The 21,382-nt window shown below is 36.7% G+C and overlaps 1 protein-coding gene across 2 annotated transcripts in view; it reads left to right on the top strand.

Moving 5' to 3' along the window:
* LOC126179475 (myrosinase 1-like) overlaps positions 1–21,382 on the top strand; it is a 136,239-nt gene that overhangs the window by 96,633 nt on the left and 18,224 nt on the right. For both annotated transcript variants that reach the window (XR_007536682.1, XM_049924611.1), the window contains exon 9: positions 11,243–11,383. Coding sequence is in view for 1 of the 2 variants with exons in the window: in XM_049924611.1 (XP_049780568.1) it covers positions 11,243–11,383 (141 nt within the window). In the remaining variant the exon portion in view is untranslated. The remainder of the gene's footprint in view (positions 1–11,242; positions 11,384–21,382) is intronic.

Genomic DNA, 21,382 nt, shown 5'->3' with positions numbered 1-21,382 from the left:
TTAGGCATACAGAGAGTGATATACCTCGATTTTAGACAGTATCAATTAGCAAATACCAACTTTAAATTACATAACGCAAACATTTTTAACGGACGCGAATTCCTACCCAGCACCTATTGTCCCCGTTAACGAACTACGAGAGATGTTAAATATTGCTTCTTAACAAGTAACGTATTTGAAATGCCTTGAGGTAAAGCTTTGTGTTGGACAGGGATTCGAACCCAGAACCTAATCGGATAGGTATCGAAGCACAATCAACTGTGACATATCGGATTTTCTCGGCAGTAGCTAGATGTTTTTACTGAAATGACGAGACGAAACATTAATTTACTCCTTCCCAGGACTCCAACCCGGCACCTATCGCTATTATATTCTAGGGAAAACAAACATTAAGTATGGGTTTGTTGCACCAGCAGCGACATGTGAGCATGTTTGAACTAGAAATAATATGATGATGAGTTCCGTGCTGACTGGGAAAAGAGCCCCACACATATCGTTGTTGACTACACACAAAGAGACGTCAGCTACCGAATTTTTCTCCACCAGCAGCTCAGAATAACATCTTGAACTTAGAGTGATCTCGCAAATAGTTCTGTGTCTCACTGGTAACCAAAGACGTCAAATATCGTTAGTGTTGACAACGAATGAAAATACATTAAAAATCGAAATTATGATCCACCAGCAGATAGGTGTTCTCATACTAGAGCTTGATAATACATAATGATATCATTAGTGCCGGGCCAGGATTCGAACCCATTCACGCGCAATCTGTGGAGATGTTGAGGAATCTGAAGTTTTGAACAAACAACAAATTGTAGCCGAGCTGTATTGTCACGAATGGATCAAATTCCGCGTTAAGGGAGGTCTGACTAGCATTCCCAGTTCAGAACCAATTTTATCGATATACAGAAGATCAGATAAAAGATGGAATAAGTGTACTGTGAGCCTACATAGCGTTTGTTTCGTCACTAGAAATAAATAACTAGTATAGGAAAGGTTACTGGTGATAGAGTTTCTACATGTCGCCACTCCAGACTTTATTGTGGCTCAACCTAACGTGTACTTGGTAGAGAAGGAATATCATTTTTAATGTGAATTTCAGACCACAATACCACTATATCTTCTTCACTTTGTGTTGCCAGAAGAGAATGGAATCTGTCTCTCCCTATCTAATATCATTGACCAAAGTTGGAATCGAACCCAGACCATAGATATATAAACCTATCATCAGCTCAACAGACCACCAAATCCTCTTCTCAGTGGCTCACTTTTCTATCATAACGCCATTGTACCACACTGGCTGAGAATTCTGACACACAGGCTGACTGTACAAGTGCCATTTTCCACCCTGCAGTCTGTCTCTTTAGCTGAATGGTCAGTGTGTCCGATGATCGTGTGGATGACCTAGATTTTATTCCTGGTTGGAGGACTTATATGGGGTGCACTGAATCTTGTGAGGAAAACTGAGGAACTGCTCAACTGATTACTAACAGATCCAAAGTTGAAAAAACCCTTCAAGAGTAGTATGTTCATCACATATCCCTCCTCTGATGCCACCACTGGCAGAGAATAATAAGGCAGTCAGTTGACTTGATTGGCTCAACGCATAACTTTACTTTTTCTTCACCTTTGCATGCAAAAGCTGTTGTCTCAGTTTATCAACGTGGCTACACAACTACGAACTGGCAGTTTCATCATATTTATTACAAGTACAGTAAATACAGCTCTAAAGCTTATGTGAAGTATCAACATAAACATATAAGTCCAATAGTGATTACTTGGTCAAAAAGACACAGATTTTAAGTCCATTCAAGTGGCACAGGCAGGCAGGGTGTCATCCAGCAAATAGGTGCTCTCAGACCACAGTAGAGCTCTCAGTGACACTTGTATACTAAATGTTGACAACTCATTGGTAACTCAAAGACAACTCATTGTCATTTGGTTCATACACTCTCTCCCTGCTTTACAATACACAACAAGTGGTAGCCCACTGTCACACTCCAGTTCAGAGCATGTGATGCCTTTTGGAAGGTAGTGTAGTAATGCTGGTGCCCTCTGGCTGTGTTGGCACCATCTGTGAGCCTTACCTGAACTAGGTGGTGGTTATGCTGTTCGTGTCTGCCAAGCAGGCAACCCTGCAGATATGACTGTATCCTGGGAGGGCACAATGTTCTGTACCACTGGGATATGTGGACTGTAGTCTGGGTGAATAAGGAACAGAATGAAAACTTCAGACCAATTTAAACGGTTATAAGCACTACGGGACTTAATATCTGAGGTCATCAGCCCCGTAGACTTCGAACTACTTAAATGTAACTAACCTAAAGACATCACACACATCCATACCCGAGGCAGGATTCGAACCTGCGACCATAGCAGCAGCACGGTTCCAGAATGAAGTGCCTAAAACCACTCAGCCACACCGGCCAGCAAAACTTCAGACATTTATTAATTATAAACATAGAGTTGATAAATGAAATAATCTTTCAAAATGAGGTGTATCTTACCACAAAGCCATTCACAATTTTACAATTAAGAAAGCATAGAATTAGTTACAAAAGTGATTTTATGAAACCAGGCAAATCAGTGCAAAGAAAGCAGTATGAAATTTGTACAAACATCATACAACAAACTGTGCTGGGAGCTTCTTAGATGGAATTCTTGGAATACAAGATTCAATGCTTAATTTCTGTATGGGCCATTAAAACAAATTACATAAGGCATTAACTTTGGCCATCTGAAAAATAACAAATATTAGCATTCACTGAATAATGATTACTTGCCAATGAGACAGTTTTTCCATCACTACTAAAAATAAAGTTTGCAGAGTTGAGTTTCTGTGTAGTATGAAAGTTGACTTTAACTGTTTTTTCGGCAGTTATTATAAGACTGTGGGATCTGAAACGGTGTGTTAAATTTTGTATTATAACTCCAGCTGTTTCTTGTATGATGACCTTATATCATGTCCCATGAAATGATGTAGCATATACATAAATGATTGATGCTGCACATCTCATGGATAGCAGGTAAGAGAGACAAATGGTTTACAAATTATGAATCAGAATGTTTCAACACAATCTCATTGGGATATCTGTGTCATTTGCAGAAAGGACAGTGGTCCCATTAGTTATTTTTTGTACTAAGTCAGTCACATAAAGAATGAAGACAATGGCCCCGAGTACTGACAGTTGAGGACTTCCAGATCTGAGTCTTTGTGCATTACCATAAAAATGGAATTTTTTGTGCCTTTGCATCCTTTAATTTTATTTAAGTGGTTCATTAATGATCATGGAGGTAACAATGGATCCACCTGCTCTAGGTCTTAAATTCCATAATTATTTAGTTTCTGCAACAGAATATCACATTAGTTACAGAAAAAGCTTTCATAAGATCAAGGACTATTCTAGAAACATGTTTTTTATTGCCTATTGTAGTTAATATTTCAAATAGGAAGGCAAAACTAGCTTACTGGTTTGGAGTGCAGCAAGCTGGCTGACTACTGCTGGACCAAAAGCATGAATGCCAAATGTTCCACATAAATGGAAGTCAATAGCCAAGAAATTCAAACTAAACACACCAGTAGCCACTCCATGTAGTAAAGACTTATGTAGCAAAACTACTGGCTATATATCATTTCCCATGACATGATGTAGCATATACACAAATGATTGGTGCTGCACATCTCACGGCTAGCAGGTAGGAGAGACAAATAGTTTACTAATTGAGAATCATCTTGTTTCAACACAATATCTTCGAAATAATGATGGATACCAAGACATTCACACTTTTTTATCATTGTGATTTATTACTTCATTAACATGTTCAAGAGACTATCTCAAAGCCATCTTAGTTTCTACTTGTGGGCCTCTGCATATATTGCTTATTATTTTTCATTACTAATGACTGAATCTAACTTCTAATTACAACCTAACCAAATTCGAGTTTCATTTTATTTTGCCAAAATGTATTCTTGTGAATAGCTTTCAGACTAGCTATATATGCAATAAAAACAAGCTTCAGAATTTGCAGCATGTATTTTAATTCAGTAAAAGCATCAGATCATCTCCTTCATTTAGTCCGTAGCCCATCTAGCACAGCATCTTGATACTGGAGTCTGTTCCAGACTCCTTTGACCAATGCCTATGGAATTATCAGAACTGTATGGAGTGTTGTCAGATCAAGAGAATACAGGTAGGATCTCTGTAATATATACAATGTGTATATGCTTCCCTTTCCTTATTCCTGTCATACAGATCTCTGCTGCCCAAGAACCATCTCTTTGCACGTGAAGGTCTATATTTGTACTTTGGTTTTGGCTTCACAATCTTCCCATTCTACAATTCACAAAAGCCAACAGAGTGAACTGCTCAATCACCTACTGTCTTATCAGCCTTCTTGAGAATGTCTTTTTCTGCTACAGGCAGTATGATTCAGGGCTTAATGCAAGTTTCTGTCCAGTGTTCTAAAGCTCTGTAGCAGGGAAGTGATTTGTTGTCATTAAGACAGTGGTGATTGGTGGCTGGGAAAGTGTTTTTGATCTAATTCTGATTGTGGGATCAAACAGCTTTTTCCAATGTGCAAAGCACAGTTGAGACTCAGGAAGGAGACTGTCAGTGAGTACAGAATACCATGGCAATAGTTTCTGGGATGACTGTCAGTGAGTAGGACCACAGGAACTTAAAAGTATGTCATGACAGTAATAACAATAGCCATCCAGGACGCAACACAAAGCATATATACACCACTTCTGGCAAAGAGGCATCACCAATAGGAATTATCATTTCTACAAAAAAGGTCAATTACTCTGGAAATATAGTGTAATTGGCTAAAAAGCTGGCTGTTGAACCATCTTCAAGAACTGCTTTGGATTAAGGAAGTAGGAGAGTTGTTCATACAGACCACTTTGCAGGAAACATGCTAATTATGAATTGTTTCATGAACTATGATGGATTATTGCTGTCCTTTGCTTATATAATCTTGAAGATCCAACAATGTAAAAAGAATTAATAACATCACATAACTACAAAGCACAAAATGGGAAAAGGAAAAACTATATGTTATACCACATAAGCAAATACATTGTCATCTGATCCATAATGACATTCGGCACATTAATTTACGTCAGTCGGTCAATTAGGATGCATTTTTGTCATGGCATCAAACATATTATTGTTGTGAATGGAACACATTTTAAAAAATGAATTAATATTAAAAAAGATAAGTATCTACTAAATTCATAAATATTTCCTTGAAAATTCACAATGAGGTTGCGCTGATTCAAAGGACAGACATGAGAATAAATATAATTTTAATAACAATCAGCTGGGGTAATATTGGCCCTTTGCAGGTGACATTGGCCCAGAGGAAAGAAAAGGTTCCATTCCATGCAGTTCATACATATGTCAACAAATATCCAGATTTCTTGTCTTAAGCTGTAGATAGCAGCACTAGCTGCTTTACTTTTGCACTGTTTCTATAATTCACAAATTTGCTGCTGGAGAAACAGTTGTCATGTGAGAAATCTGTTAGTCAAGGCAGAATAGTGGTGTTCTAACTTTCATCTGTTCATCAGTTACAGAAGTAATTTTTATGTTTGTAAGGAATTTTTGTTATTGCTTTATTTGTTTAGCTTGAAGTGTATCTAAAACAATAAATTCCTAATTCTTCATTTCACTTTTAAACAAAGAGTATTTTTCATAACGGAGTAACATTGTCCTACGTTCTGGAGTAGCTTTGGCCCCAACAATTTTAGGCTCTGGTGTTGTTTATTTTACTATATACCAGAAATTTTTGGCGAAAGTCTAGAATAGGCCCAGTGGTATACCTATGTATTTTATGTGGGAATGTTGTCAGCAGTCACCATGAGTATGATGGGAACAAAAGATAGTGTGGCAGCTGTTTGTGTAACACAGCCATTGAGAGAGCAGCAGGCAGATGTGTTTCTAAGTAATATATTCAGAGAAAGAGTGAAACATTGCTGTCAATGAGGATTATAAATTTAATTGCTTCTTGTCTTAGTCACAGTTATTTAAACCATGCTACTATCAGCAAAAAAAGGACAGCAGTGCAACCCATGATATATTTTAAAAAATAGTGAAATATTTCCCTGCTCTGTATCGCTACACAATCAGTCTGTGTGAGCACATGTGGATCAATGCTTTTTAATTCAATTATAGGAGCGACTCTATTATTAATAAAATCTGGTCCACCTACCTACTCCCATAATTTTATTAAACAACATTGATTGTTTGAGTAGTCATTTCATCACCACATTTGGTACATATTCTTATCCCTGCAATTAAGCCATGGGACATGCACCAAATGATGGCATCACCATGCGGTACTAAATCACTTAAATCATTCCATTTTATAGCACTCACTGCCATACTCACAAAATATTTCTCTCAAAACCCAATTAATACACCAGAAAAACAGCAAACAAGTCAATGGTCTCAAATTTGTCTCTCTTCTCGCCTCTCATTGGTAAAGTGTGGCTTCTGGCTACATGAAAAGTGTGCAAAAGTGAACCTAAAATTCACAAATGATAATTTCTTGTCGTGCTGCCAGGATTGTTTATGGACCTGTTTAAGTGAAGAAAAGGCTGAACTCCAAAGTGAAGTAACTGCAAAAGAAACTGTTATTCAAGTGCTGCAGAAAGAAATTGAATCCCTCAAGGATGACTTGTTAGCTTTACTAAATGAAAACAGCGAACTTAACGCCAAAAAGATTGTGTTTGCAGGGACTACATTAGCAGAAACGATGAAAATCTGTGGACGCGGGGTCCCATCAGCTCAGTAACTATTTCAAAAATATTACAAATTCAAGACAAAACATCGAAAAAGAAGAGAACAAAAATTACAAAGCTGTTTTCATCCATGTTGGAACAAACTCCCTCCGAGGATACAGCAAAGAGGAAATTACTAATGAATCAAAAAATATAATCCGATCAGCCAGAAAAATTTACCCTGCTTCCAGGATAGTGATCAGCAGAATCATAAACAAGAGGTCGGTGAATGACAGCTATATCAATTGATTCACTTGCAGAATTAATGAGTGTTGTGACAGAGTAGGTGCAATATTTATAAACTCAAATAAGTTTTGGGGCAAGGAATGTCTAGCCAAGGTTGGACTGCATCTAAACAGACTAGGATCGATGACCTTCAGCAAAATGTTTATGGATGTTTGTAAAACCATGAAAACTAAGGAAAACTAATATTCACTGGAGGGGATGTAAAATAAAAATGCCTGTTAGCTGAAAAGAAATCTGCTAAAAAGTGTATAAGAAAATGTACGCTTAATACAATTAAAACAAGCAAAAGTTCTTATTCCATGCACTGGAATATAAATGGCTTAAGTTCTAAATCTTCCAGCAGCCTAAGCCACAAACTCCATGAGTTACAAATTCTTCTCTCAGAATGTAAAAACATAAAAATTATTTGTTTAAATGGACACTGGTTTAATTCTAATACAATAAGTATTTTAAATAAAATTGAAATCTTCGATGTTGCAACCAGGTATTGCAGGGAGAAAAAAATCTCACATAGGTTGCTGCATACTCCTGGGCTCTTCTATAAGCTATGAAGTGAAAAAGATTTTAATTGTTTAAATGAAGAATGCATATTCGAAAGTTGCATAGAGCTTAAAGACCTTAATATTTTGATCATTTCAATTTATAGAATTCCGGAAAGGGCTTTAGTCACGCCATTCCTCTCTAAATTCCAGTGTTTCCTAGATAAACTAAAGAAAGAAAACAAGAAATAAATTGTAATAGCAGCAGATTTTAATATAAACCCTGCAAATGACAATAAAGAATCAACAACATTTATTGATTCAATTAAAAAGTCTGGTTTTAAGCTAAATTTTTCGGAGTTCACAAGAGAAAACATTCACTCAGGAACATGCATCGACAACATTGTAACAAATTACTACTTTGGTAATGTACATAATTTCTGTCTACACTTAGGACTTTCTGATCACTCAGCCTTATTTGTGTCACTGCCAAAAACTGATAAACATAATATAAGAAAAACATATATCAAAAGAAGTTTCAGTAAAACAAATACTGAAATATTCTATGCAAAACTAAGTAAAGTGGTGTTTTGGGGATGGTGTTTCAACAAGTGATAACTTTAGTACATTCTTAAACAGTTTTCTTTCCCACCAAGGTCATATTGCAACAAAACATCAAGCAAGATAAGATGGATCTCACCAGGAATAAAAATATCAAGTGAGAGGAAAAGGAAGCTACACAATCAACTGAAGTACAACAAAGATCCTGGTTTTGTAAAGTGTTAGAAACTATAAAACTATTTTTTTTTAAGTTGTGAAAGCTTCAAAACAAATGGCAAATAACAAATTCATTCTAGGGCAGAAAAATAAAACAAGAGCAGTATGGTCTGTAATTAAGTCTGAATTAGGTGTCCCAAATCATAAACAAGACATTTTAGAAATCAAACTTAAAGAAAAATCGGTTGTAAATCCATCTCAAATATCTGAGTGCTTCAATGAGTACTTCATAAATGTAGCAAAATCTGATTCAGACACAGCAAATAATGAGCAGAAAGTAAATGGTTTTGGGTTAAAAGGCAATACCAGTTAATGTCTCAAAAATTCAACACAGTCTCAGCAAAATTTGTTGAAAATGTCATACTCTCCTTAAAAGACAAAAACTCTGCTGGCTGGGATGGGATACACACCAAAATAATAAAAAAAGTTTCCAGCATAATAGCTCATCCTCTCTCTCTCTCTCTCATAATAAACAATTCCTCTGAAGAAGGTTACTTCCCTGATCTCTCTAAATAAGCAGAAGTAAAACCATTGTTTAAAAAAGGTTCAAAAGATGATATGGAAAATTATAGCCCCATCTCTATACTCCCTGACATATCAAAAATATTTGAAAAAACTGCTGCTTTACAGATACAAAACTTCATCACACAGAATGATACCATTTCACATAACCAATTTGGCTTCCAGCAAGGCAAAAACACAGTAGATGCGATAAACGAATTTATTGAAAAAATTACTTAATCACTAGATAGGAAAGCTAAGTCACCTGTATATTTGGTGATCTTACAAAAGCATTTGACTCTGTAAAACATGCCCTGATGCTTTTCAAACTCAACAGGTATGGAATAAGGGATGTTGCTTTGAAATTGTTTGAATCATATCTCTTGGAGAGGAAACAAAGGGTAGTAATCACATCAAATGTAGCAGATCACTTCTCCAAGTGGAAAACTGTGTCACAAGGTGTTCCTCAAGGCTCAATGCTTGGACCTATTTTACTCCTATCCTATGTAAATGACTTGCCTCTCAATATAAATATTCATTTAACTTTGTTTGCATTGATACTTCTGCCCTAGTTGAAAATGAAAATTCTGGCAATATACCACAGAGTGTCATGAATACATTAAGTAAGCTGGAAACATGATTCAGTCAAAATGGCTTAAGGCTAAACATTTCACAAACCCACAAAAACTGAAGAAATCCGTGTCATTCACAACAATCAAAAAATGGAAGAACTTGACTCAGTCTGGTTCCTGGGAATAAACTTAGACGGAACTTTGAGTTGGAATTCTCATACAGAATATCTAGCAAATAAATTAAGCAGTCTTGTATTTGAAATGGAAATTTTAGGCTGAGCCACTTATATGGCCACCAGGAAAATAGCATATTATAGCTACTTTGAATCAGTTATTCAATATGGAATAATTCATTGCTGAAACTTCGGAAATGTTACATGATTTTAAAGTTGCAAAAAAGAATCATTCACAACATGTGCTCTGCACAGCCGAGGGCACCATGTCGACCATTATTTAAAGACCTAAAAATGTTAATTGCCCCTCTTTATACATCTTTGAGGTGGTTTTTTTCCTACGCCACAGAGCTGATCTATTAAAAAAAAAATCATTTTGAACACTCATATGACACAAGACATAAAGAGAACTTTATGCTCACCTCTCATCACTTAAAACTGCATGCTCAGACTCCTTAGTATATAGCCATGAAAATTCACAACACAATAGAAGTGTGTGACATAATGAATATGAAGATAAATATTTTAAAAAGCAAGTTGCATGATTTTCTAATTGAAAAATGCTACTACTCTGTGGAAGATTACATGAAGGTGAAGTGATACTTTGAGCTGTATCCCTAAAATGGAATAAAAATTTATGATAGTTATAGTAAATGTAAATACTGTAAGTTTGACAAATTGCAAGTAAGTAAACGCTCCACAAAGTATTATTGTAAATGTGACAACATTTTAAACAAGAAAATTGTAACCTTGACATGTCTCCTGTACATCTGACATATGTTTTGAAATTGTGTATGTTATGAGATGAATAAAACACATTTCACATTTCAAAGATCATCCCTTTGGCTATGCAAACTGACATGTTGCTGACCTATGAGCAGTAGATAAGCACTGCCATGACAGCCAGTGGTCCTATTCTAGCTAGACTTATTTTAAAAATGTTGTACTCTTTTAAACAAAATTCTTTCCCATAAAGCTGACAAGCATTTCCTGTTGAACTGAAGAAGCAAGTGCTTCTTCATTGCTTGTCAATGAGCATCTCATGGCAGGAAAGGCAGTCCCATAACAGCTAGAGAATAAAATAAGTGACTATTTGACTTAATGAGCTGAAGCTAAGATGATGTATTACTGTGAGAATGTGCAAAATAAACCAACCCAAAAAGTGTCTAGAGGAAACTGCCTTTCTGCCCCTGAAGTAGACAGATTTGTGTATTGTGTGTAACATCAATTTTTTGAAAAAAATATTGCAGACATAAACAGTTTCTAAAATATAACATCATCATCACATATGATTTTGTGAGTTATGCAAAATATTATAATACAGTTTGCCAACACCCTGTCAACTAATCAGAAAATAATACATCGAAGAAGATGGAAAAGTTGGCTAATGTTAATCCAGATGGCAGAATCACAATAGTAGCACAATCCGTAAATACAAGTATTTTGCATGTTTATTTTATGCCATTATAACTATTATTAAGTATAATTTTACTTCACTTAATTTCTTTCATTTTCCATTTTGAATCCTATTTGTAAGTATGACCTGTAGTTTCAACTCTCATTCCCTAGTAATTCTTTCTGATTTGGTGTGCATTCCTTTAAAGGAAACAATGTTTTCTATTAAACAATAAAAATTTCTGTCAGCTTCCCTTAAGATTTGCAGTATTTCTACGAGTGAAAACAGTAACATATTCTTATTTATATATGAAGATAGCGCCCTGGGGTCTCAACAAATTGCTGAACTGGATCAAGAATGAATATGACAATCCACCTGTGATGATAACTGAGAATGGCTTTTCTACAACTGGAGAAGAAGGGCTGCATGACACACAAAGGATCAACTATTTCATTGTATGTATAAAATTTCACTCTCTCAGAAATTTATTATTCTCTGTAGTTGCTTTTATTTATTACAGACCAACACAAAATTTCACTTTGTATCAGATAATAATAATAATATGTGAAACAGTATTTTTGTTCACAAAAGCCATCACTGCAATCTTCTGTTATTTTTGTTTACATGTACTAATGACAAACAACTGTGCTGGGTTGCATGTACTGTACTTGTAGCCTGAAGCAACATATAATTGTATTGGAAACACCTGATTTAAATCATGACACAGAAACAGGAAAAAAGTAAAAATCTAGCTTCTATAACTACAATTTTAATGTAGCAGGCACTTCACACTCTGACAGGAATGTAATATTATGAAGTGTGGCAATTAAGATACCGGATTCTTGCTCTAACTCTTTATTCAAAAAACTTACACAAGTAAAATATTGTCCCCTTCAATGTAGTCCCCTCACTCATCCCTGCAGGGCGCCATGTGAATTTTCCACTTTTGGAGGCTGTACTGCAAGTCTTTTCCTGTTATGCTGTTGAGGATAAAATGCCAACCATAAATGTGAGAGGAGGGAAGCATTTTAATTACCACTGATGCTGAGTGGGAAAAAATACGAGGTGGATTCAAGTTCTAAGGCCCCGATTTTTTTTCTAATTAGCTAGTAACCCGAAATCGATGAAACTGGCGTTACTTCTCGACGTAATCGCCCTGCAGACGTACACATTTTTCACAACGCTGACGCCATGATTCCATGGCAGCAGTGAAGGCTTCTTTAGGAGTCTGTTTTGACCACTGGAAAATCGCTGAGGCAATAGCAGCAAGGCTATTGAATGTGCGGCCACGGAGAGTGTCTTTCATTGTTGGAAAAAGCCAAAAGTCACTAGGAGCCAGGTCAGGTGAGTAGGGAGCATGAGGAATCACTTCAAAGTCGTTATCACGAAGAAACTGTTGCGTAACGTTAGCTCGATATGCGAGTGCGTTGCCTTGGTGAAACAGCACACACGCAACCCTTCCCGGACGTTTTTGTTGCAGTGCAGGAAGGAATTTGTTCTTCAAAACATTTTCGTAGGATGCACCTGTCACCATAGTGCCCTTTGGAACGCAGTGGGTAAGGATTACGCCCTCGCTGTCCCAGAACATGGACACCATCATTTTTTCAGCACTGGCGGTTACCCGAAATTTTTTTGCTGGCGGTGAATCTGTGTGCTTCCATTGAGCTGACTGGCGCTTTGTTTCTGGATTGAAAAATGGCATCCACGTCTCATCCATTGTCACAACCGATGAAAAGAAAGTCCCATTCATGCTGTCGTTGTGCGTCAACATTGCTTGGCAACATGCCACACGGGCAGCCATGTGGTCGTCCGTCAGCATTCGTGGCACCAATCTGGATGACACTTTTCGCATTTTCAGGTCGTCATGCAGGATTGTGTGCACAGAACCCACAGAAATGCCAACTCTGGAGGTGATCTGTTCAACAGCCATTCGGCGATCCCCCAAGACAATTCTCTCCACTTTCTCGATCATGTCGTCAGACCGGCTTGTGCGAGCCCGAGGTTGTTTCGGTTTGTTGTCACATGATGTTCTGCCTTCATTAAACTGTCACACCCACGAACGCACTTTCGACACATCCATAACTCCATCACCACATGTCTCCTTCAACTGTCGATGAATTTCAATTGGTTTCACACCACGCAAATTCAGAAAACGAATGATTGCACACTATTCAAGTAAGGAAAACGTCGCCATTTTAAGTATTTAAAACAGTTCTCATTCTCCCCGCTGGCGGTAAAATTCCATCTGCCGTACGGTGCTGTCATCTCTGGGACGTATTGACAATGAACACGGCCTCATTTCAAAACAATGCGCATGTTTCTGTCTCTTTCCAGTCCGGACAAAAAAAATCGGAGGCCTTAGAACTTGAATGCACCTCATATACAGCTTCTCAAGTCCTGACTATAGTTGGACAGTGGTAATAGTGAATTCTCAATCTACCATGAATTCTCAATCTACCATTGGAGGATCAACTTAATAGTTTGGGCATCCACCATACACAAGTACAAAAACGAATGAAAACTAGAAAATTTCCATCACACTTAACGAAAGGTCACGTAGTAACTTACTTGCTCCATATGATATCCTTGGAAGCTGTTGCTTCAGAAAGTCCTCAAAAATGTTGCTATTGTATTAATCTTTAGATAAAACACGGAGTATAACACTTTTGCATCAAATTTTAAATTTGTCTGGCTGTGAGCCTTCTTAGAATTAGGTCATGTTCCTAGCTCTGTTGGAATTATTCTACACTCTAAAGTGGAACAATGTATTAACAAATTCCTCACAAAACTTTGAAAATCCACCACAGAAGCTTATGAGTTCTTGAAACAATTTTATGGTGATCAATTTCTATCTCATACACAAGTTTTCAAGTGGATTAAGAGGTTCAAGGATGGTAGGGGAGATGTTGAACATGATCCGAAATTGGGCCATCCTTCCATTTCGAAATCTAAAGAGAATTTGGAGGTCACTAGAATTGTACGGGCTGCCCAACCATTCGAGAAATTTTAGAACTTGCCCATATCAATAAAAAAATTGTTAACAAATTTTGCTCAATGATCTGGGCATGACAAAGGTTTGTGCTAAAGTGGTGCCAAGAATCCTCAAAAATGAGAAAAATCAACATTGAGTGGATTGTTGTGCTGACATTCTTGAAAATACTGAAAATGATCCTGATCATCTCAGTGAAGTAATTACATGTCATGAAACATGGATATTCCAAAATGATTCAGAGACTACATGACCAGGGTGTATACGGGGACAAGGAAAAAAAATTCCCGGATTTCTCCCGGATATCCCGTTTAAAAAATACGCTTTTTCCCGGGCGAAAATACACTTTTTCTGTGCTAACTGACAGATTTTCCGTAGATTTTCCCTCGGAACTGCAAAACTTATCAATTCTTTGAATGGTTAACGTTTTATACAATCGCGTAGAACTTCCTGAAAAAAAAAGATGGGCAGAGAAATTTTGGAGAGACTTATAACAAAAAAAGAGACCTTTGATTTGCAGCAACATATACGTTGCATATTTTCGTATTACGAAAGTATAAATTCGAATTGCACCAAACACAGCGCGTTAGTTTGCGGAGCATTGAAACCGAGGTTGTGATGTCCTTTTGTAAGCGAGTCATATCTCAAGCCACGAGATCTCGTCAGCCGATGACAGCAGCTATTCAGAGCATAGGACACGTGTTATAGTCAGCCAATAGCAAGATCACTGGTTAAATAGCGTGAACACTCAAGAGGAAAAGTTAACGGTTTACATTAATGTACACAGTACCGTATATCTACAATAAAAGCTAAGCTTTCACATATAATATTAGTCTCTAAGATTAACACGCTACAACAGAAGCTTAGCTTTCACATGTAATATTGATCTTTTTTGCGTGTGTTATACTTTAAGATACATCACACACATGTGCCAGTAAATTTAATATTATGACATAAATGTCTCGGCTCGAAACTCTTGTAAGTGGCTGGTCCTCAAAAACTGTTCAGTTTCGAACGCTCTGTGGTTTAGATATCCATCCCACTTTCTCACACGTAACATAATTCATCTTGCGTAAAAAGAAATTTACTTTGAAAGTAACGCTTTTCTAACCACCGTTCGCAATACTATCCGAAGACTGTTAGAAATAGGTTCGATTTACCAGTTTCCAGAGAGCACCAGAAAACAGGCATTATTGTGCGTGTGCAACTGCAGTGGTGTAGGAAGCCAGTATGTTCGTGTTTATAAAGCACTAAAAGAGCTTATATTACACCATAAAAGAAACAGGGCATCAGAGGGTACTCCAAAGAGCATCGGAATTTCGTAAACCATACTAAAATGCATAATTCGGCTTGAAGTGCGAATTGCCTTTTGCCAGATTCACAATGAAGTATGTCCCATCTGATATTAAGCTTTTCAGTGTGGTTTTTGGGATGTAAATTTTCTCGGAGTACCAGTACTCTACGATCTCATTTTTGGTTCTTTATTATGGCATAATGCCATATATGGCAGAAGATGATAACGTGCACTTGAAATTCAGCGAAAAGTTGGAACTAGCCAATACTGTAGAATGAAACACTTCGTTTCAAGTAAAATGATTGCCTCAGCGGAAAGATTAATAAAGCCAAATTTCTTTAGCAAACTTGCTAAAATAACTTCACTGTTCTGCAAGGCGATTAATGCTTGACTGCTACTAACTTGGAAATAAAATAAAATCAGAAAACTGAAATTAATAATATATTTTTGCTCTCCATAATTATGTGAATGTATTTTAATGCACTTGATAGCTCCCCGGCCACAGAAATCCGTTTGGTTTTCATTTGACTTGGGAGCTGTACACGAAGAGAAGCAGCGAAATCACTTAACGTAAACACGCGTCACGTGGAGGTTAACCCCCTCCCCACTACAACTCAGACAACTCTGTGCTAGTGTGAATCTGGCAGCTAGGGCGCGTGAGAAAAATTTTTCTCGTTTGCATCTGCTGCTTGCTACTGCTACAGACACAGCTAACAGCCAAACTTCAAGTAGAAGGAGAAGGTACTGCTTATACGGGAGTCAAATGCGCACGCGCACAGACCGCTGGCAATTGGTCAAACGAACCTAATGTGAACAGTTGTGACGTCATGCTCATAGCAAGCAGTTTATTGTTACGAAGAATTACAGTCTGCGCCCTACGGCCTTTGACATATTTTTGCTATTTGCAAACGCTTGTGCGTGCACGGTTTTTTGTTGCAAATTGCACATTTCCTTTGTCACTAAAGTTTTATTTTTTTCCCTCTCGTTTATATTTTATTGCTGCAGTATCATTCTCCAGTAGCAGGATACAATAACATTCTTAGCTAGAGAATCAATTCTGCAGCCAAAATTTAAAAAAATTAACTGAAAGCTAAAACAATGAAAAATTCCCGGAATTCCGAAGAATTCCCGGGTTTATCCCGGTTTTCTCCCGGATGAAAAAATTCCCGGGTTTTTCCCGGATTTCCCGGTTGTCCCGGGTCGTATACACCCTGATGACAATTCATGCATTATAAGAGCCTTCAGTCACATAGGAAGATGAAAGCATCATGACCAAATCAAAATTCAAAGCATTGATGATTGTTTTCTTCAATATTAGAGGTGTTATCCGTATTGATTGGGTGCCTGAAGGTCAGACTGTCAATCAAGCTCGTTATGTAACTATTCTGAACACCGTCCATGAATGTGTGTGATGAAGGAGACCAGATCTGTGGAAGAATTGCTCATGGAATCTTCACCAGGACAATGAGCTGGCCCATAATACACGTTCTGTGAAGAGGTTTTTGGCAAGCAACAATATATCTGTGACTTGCCTGGCCTAGCAGCATGCGATTTCTTCCTCACCCAAAACTGAAGTCTGCACTCAAATGAACCAGGTTCGAGTCTGTCGATGCAGTAAAGGAAAGAGTGATAAGCCTGTTTGAAATGGGACGACCTCTCCATTCCTATCGGAAATTCCTTCCTCATTCAACATTCTCTGAAGAGGTCATTTTAGCTCGAATATTTAACTTTGTGGACTTTATACTGTTATATTTATACCCAGTTTCAGTAGTAAACTGCTCTTTAAAATAATTACTACTAATGAGTTTACTGTCTCACATTAAATTTCACATTAATATATTACCTGACTCATATTAGCAATTAATGGGAATAGACCATTTGTTCATAATGCAACATTGAAATTTTGTAATATGTTGCACCACATATTCTTGAAAATTTACCTCTCCCCTATTTCTGAAAAGCTATGATGTTTATTCATTATGACTATTTTAAATGTCCATCCCTGGTAGCTGACTGGTCGTGCAACAGATTGTCATACCTGTTGGCCTGGGTCCGATTCCTGGCTGGGTCAGAGATTTTCTCCACTCAGGGACTGGCTGTTGTGTTGTCCATATCATCTTCATTTCATCCCCATCAACATTCAAGTCTCCAAAGTAGCATTAACTGGAAATACTTGCATCAGGGAAATGGTCTAGCCGAATGGAGGCCCTAGCCACACAGCATTTCCATTTCCATTATTTAAAATAAGAGCTCTACTTGAGAGCAAATTAAAAAAGTGTTAATAATATCTCATTCAAAGTAATTTGTTTATAATCAACTAAAACGTAATTTAAATTGTTGTACTGCAAAATTCATTGAAATTTATATGTTGCAGCTGTAATGTAGCAGTCTTGGATTGTGTATAGGAGTATGCAATACACATTTTTTTGTGTATTGCTTGATAAACTGTATAAAATGTTGTGTTATTGAATGATTTAATTTGACATCAATTACTCATTATTCAAAATTATTTGGAACAATGGAGGATTATATGTGGACTGGTGCTAAACACATCATATCATTAACAAAACGATGATTAACAGTGATGGAAGCAAAGTATTTATCAGTTTATATTCATTTAGCGCAAAATTTTCAAATTTAAAAGTATAGTAACTCAATTATTTAACAGTTATTTTTGTATTAAATTAACTTTTTGAAAATTCAGAAAGTCAGCATAAAAATCCAAACTGTTTAATATTGTATAAAATAATGTAAATAGTCATTTGGAGCATAAAAATGTGACTTTATTGCTGGCATGCATATAAATGCAAGTAATAATGAAATAATCAAGTACTTTAGTGAAATTTGCATATTTTACAACTGACCGTCTACAATTCAAATTTTATTAAGAAAGCAAGTTATTAAATGACACAAACCGCATAAACAACTTTCCACCTTATTGGAAACTGAACTGTTAATTTTCTGTGAAAATGTATTTTTTCTATACAGTTTTATAAAATGTGTGAGTACCTATAAGATTATATTATGAATTGCTATTTTACTGTATAAGAAGCAGTGTAGGGCCAAAGCAGTTGTTAGTTACGGATTGTGTCATAGGAGTTTTTAATTACAGTGCAAGTTTTGGTTAGTTGGAAAGAATAAATGAAGGAAATGTGTCAGTGTATTACTGTCGTATCACTTTATTTTTAAAAGTTAACCTACAGGCATTGTTAAAAAATTCAGCATTATCCAAAAATGCAATGACCTAGTACATCTGCCAACCATAGGTGAACAACACAAACATCTCTGAACTCTTTAAGATAAGTAATGTTTACCACTCGAAAACATCAATGATTAGTAAACTCCTCAATTAATTGTTGAGGAAAATGCAGTCTGTAAATAGAAATTGGCACCAAATCCTTATGTTCTATTGGAGAGTAGGGACATTTCATGGTGCACTCACAGACATTTAAGCAACCATTTTTCCCACACTCCATACACAAACGGAGTAGGAAGAGTCATTATTACGTGTTCCAATGGGAAGTACCCTCTGCCATAATTCCACAGTGTTTTACAGACGTTTATCTAATTTTTAGAAGTAGATGTAGAAATATGTTTTACTATTAAATCAATGGAAAAATAAGCTGTTTGAAGACAAGGCATAGCAATTTTGTGATTACATCAAGAGAAAAATTCATTATAGGAAAACTAATAAATTATGAGTCAGATATGCTAGCCAGTAACTATCCTCAGGAGGAAAGTATTGTGAGAACAAAAAAGTGTTGACTCTGTGCTAGTTTCCTCTTTACTCTTCCCCAACTTGCCCTCTTTCCTTCCTGAGGAAGGAGCAAATTGTTCTGAAAGATAGGGTAGTGTTATTATTTTTGTTTTTATACATGTCTTCTGGCAGTACTAAATATCTTGTGAACCCACTGCTGTGCAGAAGAAAAGCTGCTCCTCACCATTTATATTAATAGCCACTTCTATCTTCTATTGAAAGCTTCACTCCTGGTAATGATATACGTACAGCCATGACAATAGTGGTGTGTTTAAAGGCACTGCTGCTTGCCAAGCAGGTAATGGGAAATCGCTATACTTGAATTGTGGATTCGACATTTCTGCATGTTAAATGAAAGTTTGATGATTATCTTTGCATCAGAGTATATAATTCCACTTGCAACATTACACAAGGGAGCAAAGTCTACATGAATATTATGTCTTATATTGTGACTGTGCACAGTCAGCATTAGAATTCCAAGATTCATAAAGAGATCTATGCAAGGTATACAACTATGTACTTTACACAGTATTTTTACTGCTCCCTTCTGCTGAATAAATAGTTTATATACTTTAGGTGCACTGCCTCAGAAGAGAATTTCATAAGACAGCAGGAAGATCAACTTAATATGTTAACTCTCTTCTCTTTAGGTCACCACAAGAAAAGAAACTTCCAAAAGAAAAATATACTGAACAGAGCCTCTTAATTGGTTTATCTATGTGATTAATGTCCATTTCTAGTGCTAACTTGTATTTTTTGCTTAAATGAAACTGGATTTTATGAATCTTCAAGAACTGTTTTCTGTGAAACAAACTATTTATTTATTCATCCATCTTTAAGCATTTGCATATAATGTATGGTGTTATTAGTAATTTAAAATGGCTTTTACACACTGGGCTTGACAACTTGATGAACTTGTTAATATTGTATGGTACAGGCACAACAAATTATCAATTAAAGTATGCATGATCAAGTGATGAAATGATATACAAAGGTGTATTGGTAATGCATTCATAATCACAAACATGTGGAACAATACATCATTCATATTCAGTAAATCAGACTACTTTTTAACACTTTTCAGATGCCTCAGATATGTAAAAAACTTGTCACTGAGAACTTTTTGTGAGGCACACATGAAGGTAATGTATTAAACAAGTTTATACATACCAGGTATCCCTGCTAAATGTCACCAGGTGTGTTTTATCTGATGTTTCAGCAGAGATTGGCAATCTCATTTTTGCATTGTGTAGCTGGAATCAGCCAAAAAAAAAAAAAAAAGAAAAGAAAAAAGAAAAAAGTGATAATCATGTCTTTCATACAATGCTAATTGTCAATGGAAAGCATTGATTTGATTGTTATTACAGACTAAAGTATTTTTAAAGTGAAATTTTACATGCTCATTTGATGCAGCAGCCCCAGTTAGTTAGATATTTGTTTCATTAATATGCGTTAAAAAGGACAGTAAAATGAGAACAATATCCACTACTCGGGCAATGACTGAGCAGCACTGCTGCACAGTGGGAGTAGTCACTGTGAGCCTTGGCACTCCAATCACTGCTAGGGTACTGGTTATTCTTCATGTTTTATTGTAATAAATATCTATAGAACAAATATCACACTCTAAACTGCTCTACCATATGGGCAAGTAAAACTCCATTTTAAAAAACATTTTGCTTGTAACGGGCACTCAAATTAAAACCAGTCACTAGTGTCAAGTAACGGTAACAATTTTACTAACTCAAAAATGTAGTTATACACGGTACACATACTCAAAAATAGTCGCCAACACTGTTGGCACATTTATTCCATTGCAACATTAGCTGGTCGATTCCATCCTTGAAGAAGCTAGTAGGCTGCTGTCGGATCCAGGCCAGGACCCAGTAACACACTTTGTTGTCCATTGCAAATCAATATCCACGATAATTTTTTTAGAGGTCCAAACACATGAAAGGCACTTGGTGAAAGGTCAGAACTGTACAGTAGATGTTCCAGCATTTCCCCCCAAAACTGCTGCAATGTCATCTTCACTGCATTGACCGTGTGTGGGTTGGCATTATCATGCAGGAGGATAATGCCATAGGACAAAATGCCTCAGCGTTTCAACTTGATGGCTCATCTAAGGTTCTGTAAAGTGGCTTGATAAAACTGGGCATTGATGGTGGTTCCCCATTCCAGGAACTTGACAAGCAGTGGGCCCTTGTGGTTAAAAAGGGAGGACACCATGACCTTACCATAACTGGAGTGCACGGCCTTTGATTTCTTTGGAGATGGTGAAGTCACATGTTTCCACTCCTTGCTCTGACGGTTGCTTTCCGGTTCAAAATGGTGACACCATGTTTTGTCACCTGTGACAATACGCAACAGAAAGCTGTAATCCTCCTCATGATAATGTTTCAGATGACTCAAAGACA

Source organism: Schistocerca cancellata, chromosome 1 (assembly GCF_023864275.1).
Source record: "Schistocerca cancellata isolate TAMUIC-IGC-003103 chromosome 1, iqSchCanc2.1, whole genome shotgun sequence".
Taxonomy (NCBI): domain Eukaryota; kingdom Metazoa; phylum Arthropoda; class Insecta; order Orthoptera; family Acrididae; genus Schistocerca; species Schistocerca cancellata.
Note: the sequence above shows the minus strand (reverse complement) of the source record. Positions and strands in the feature narration are given on the sequence as shown.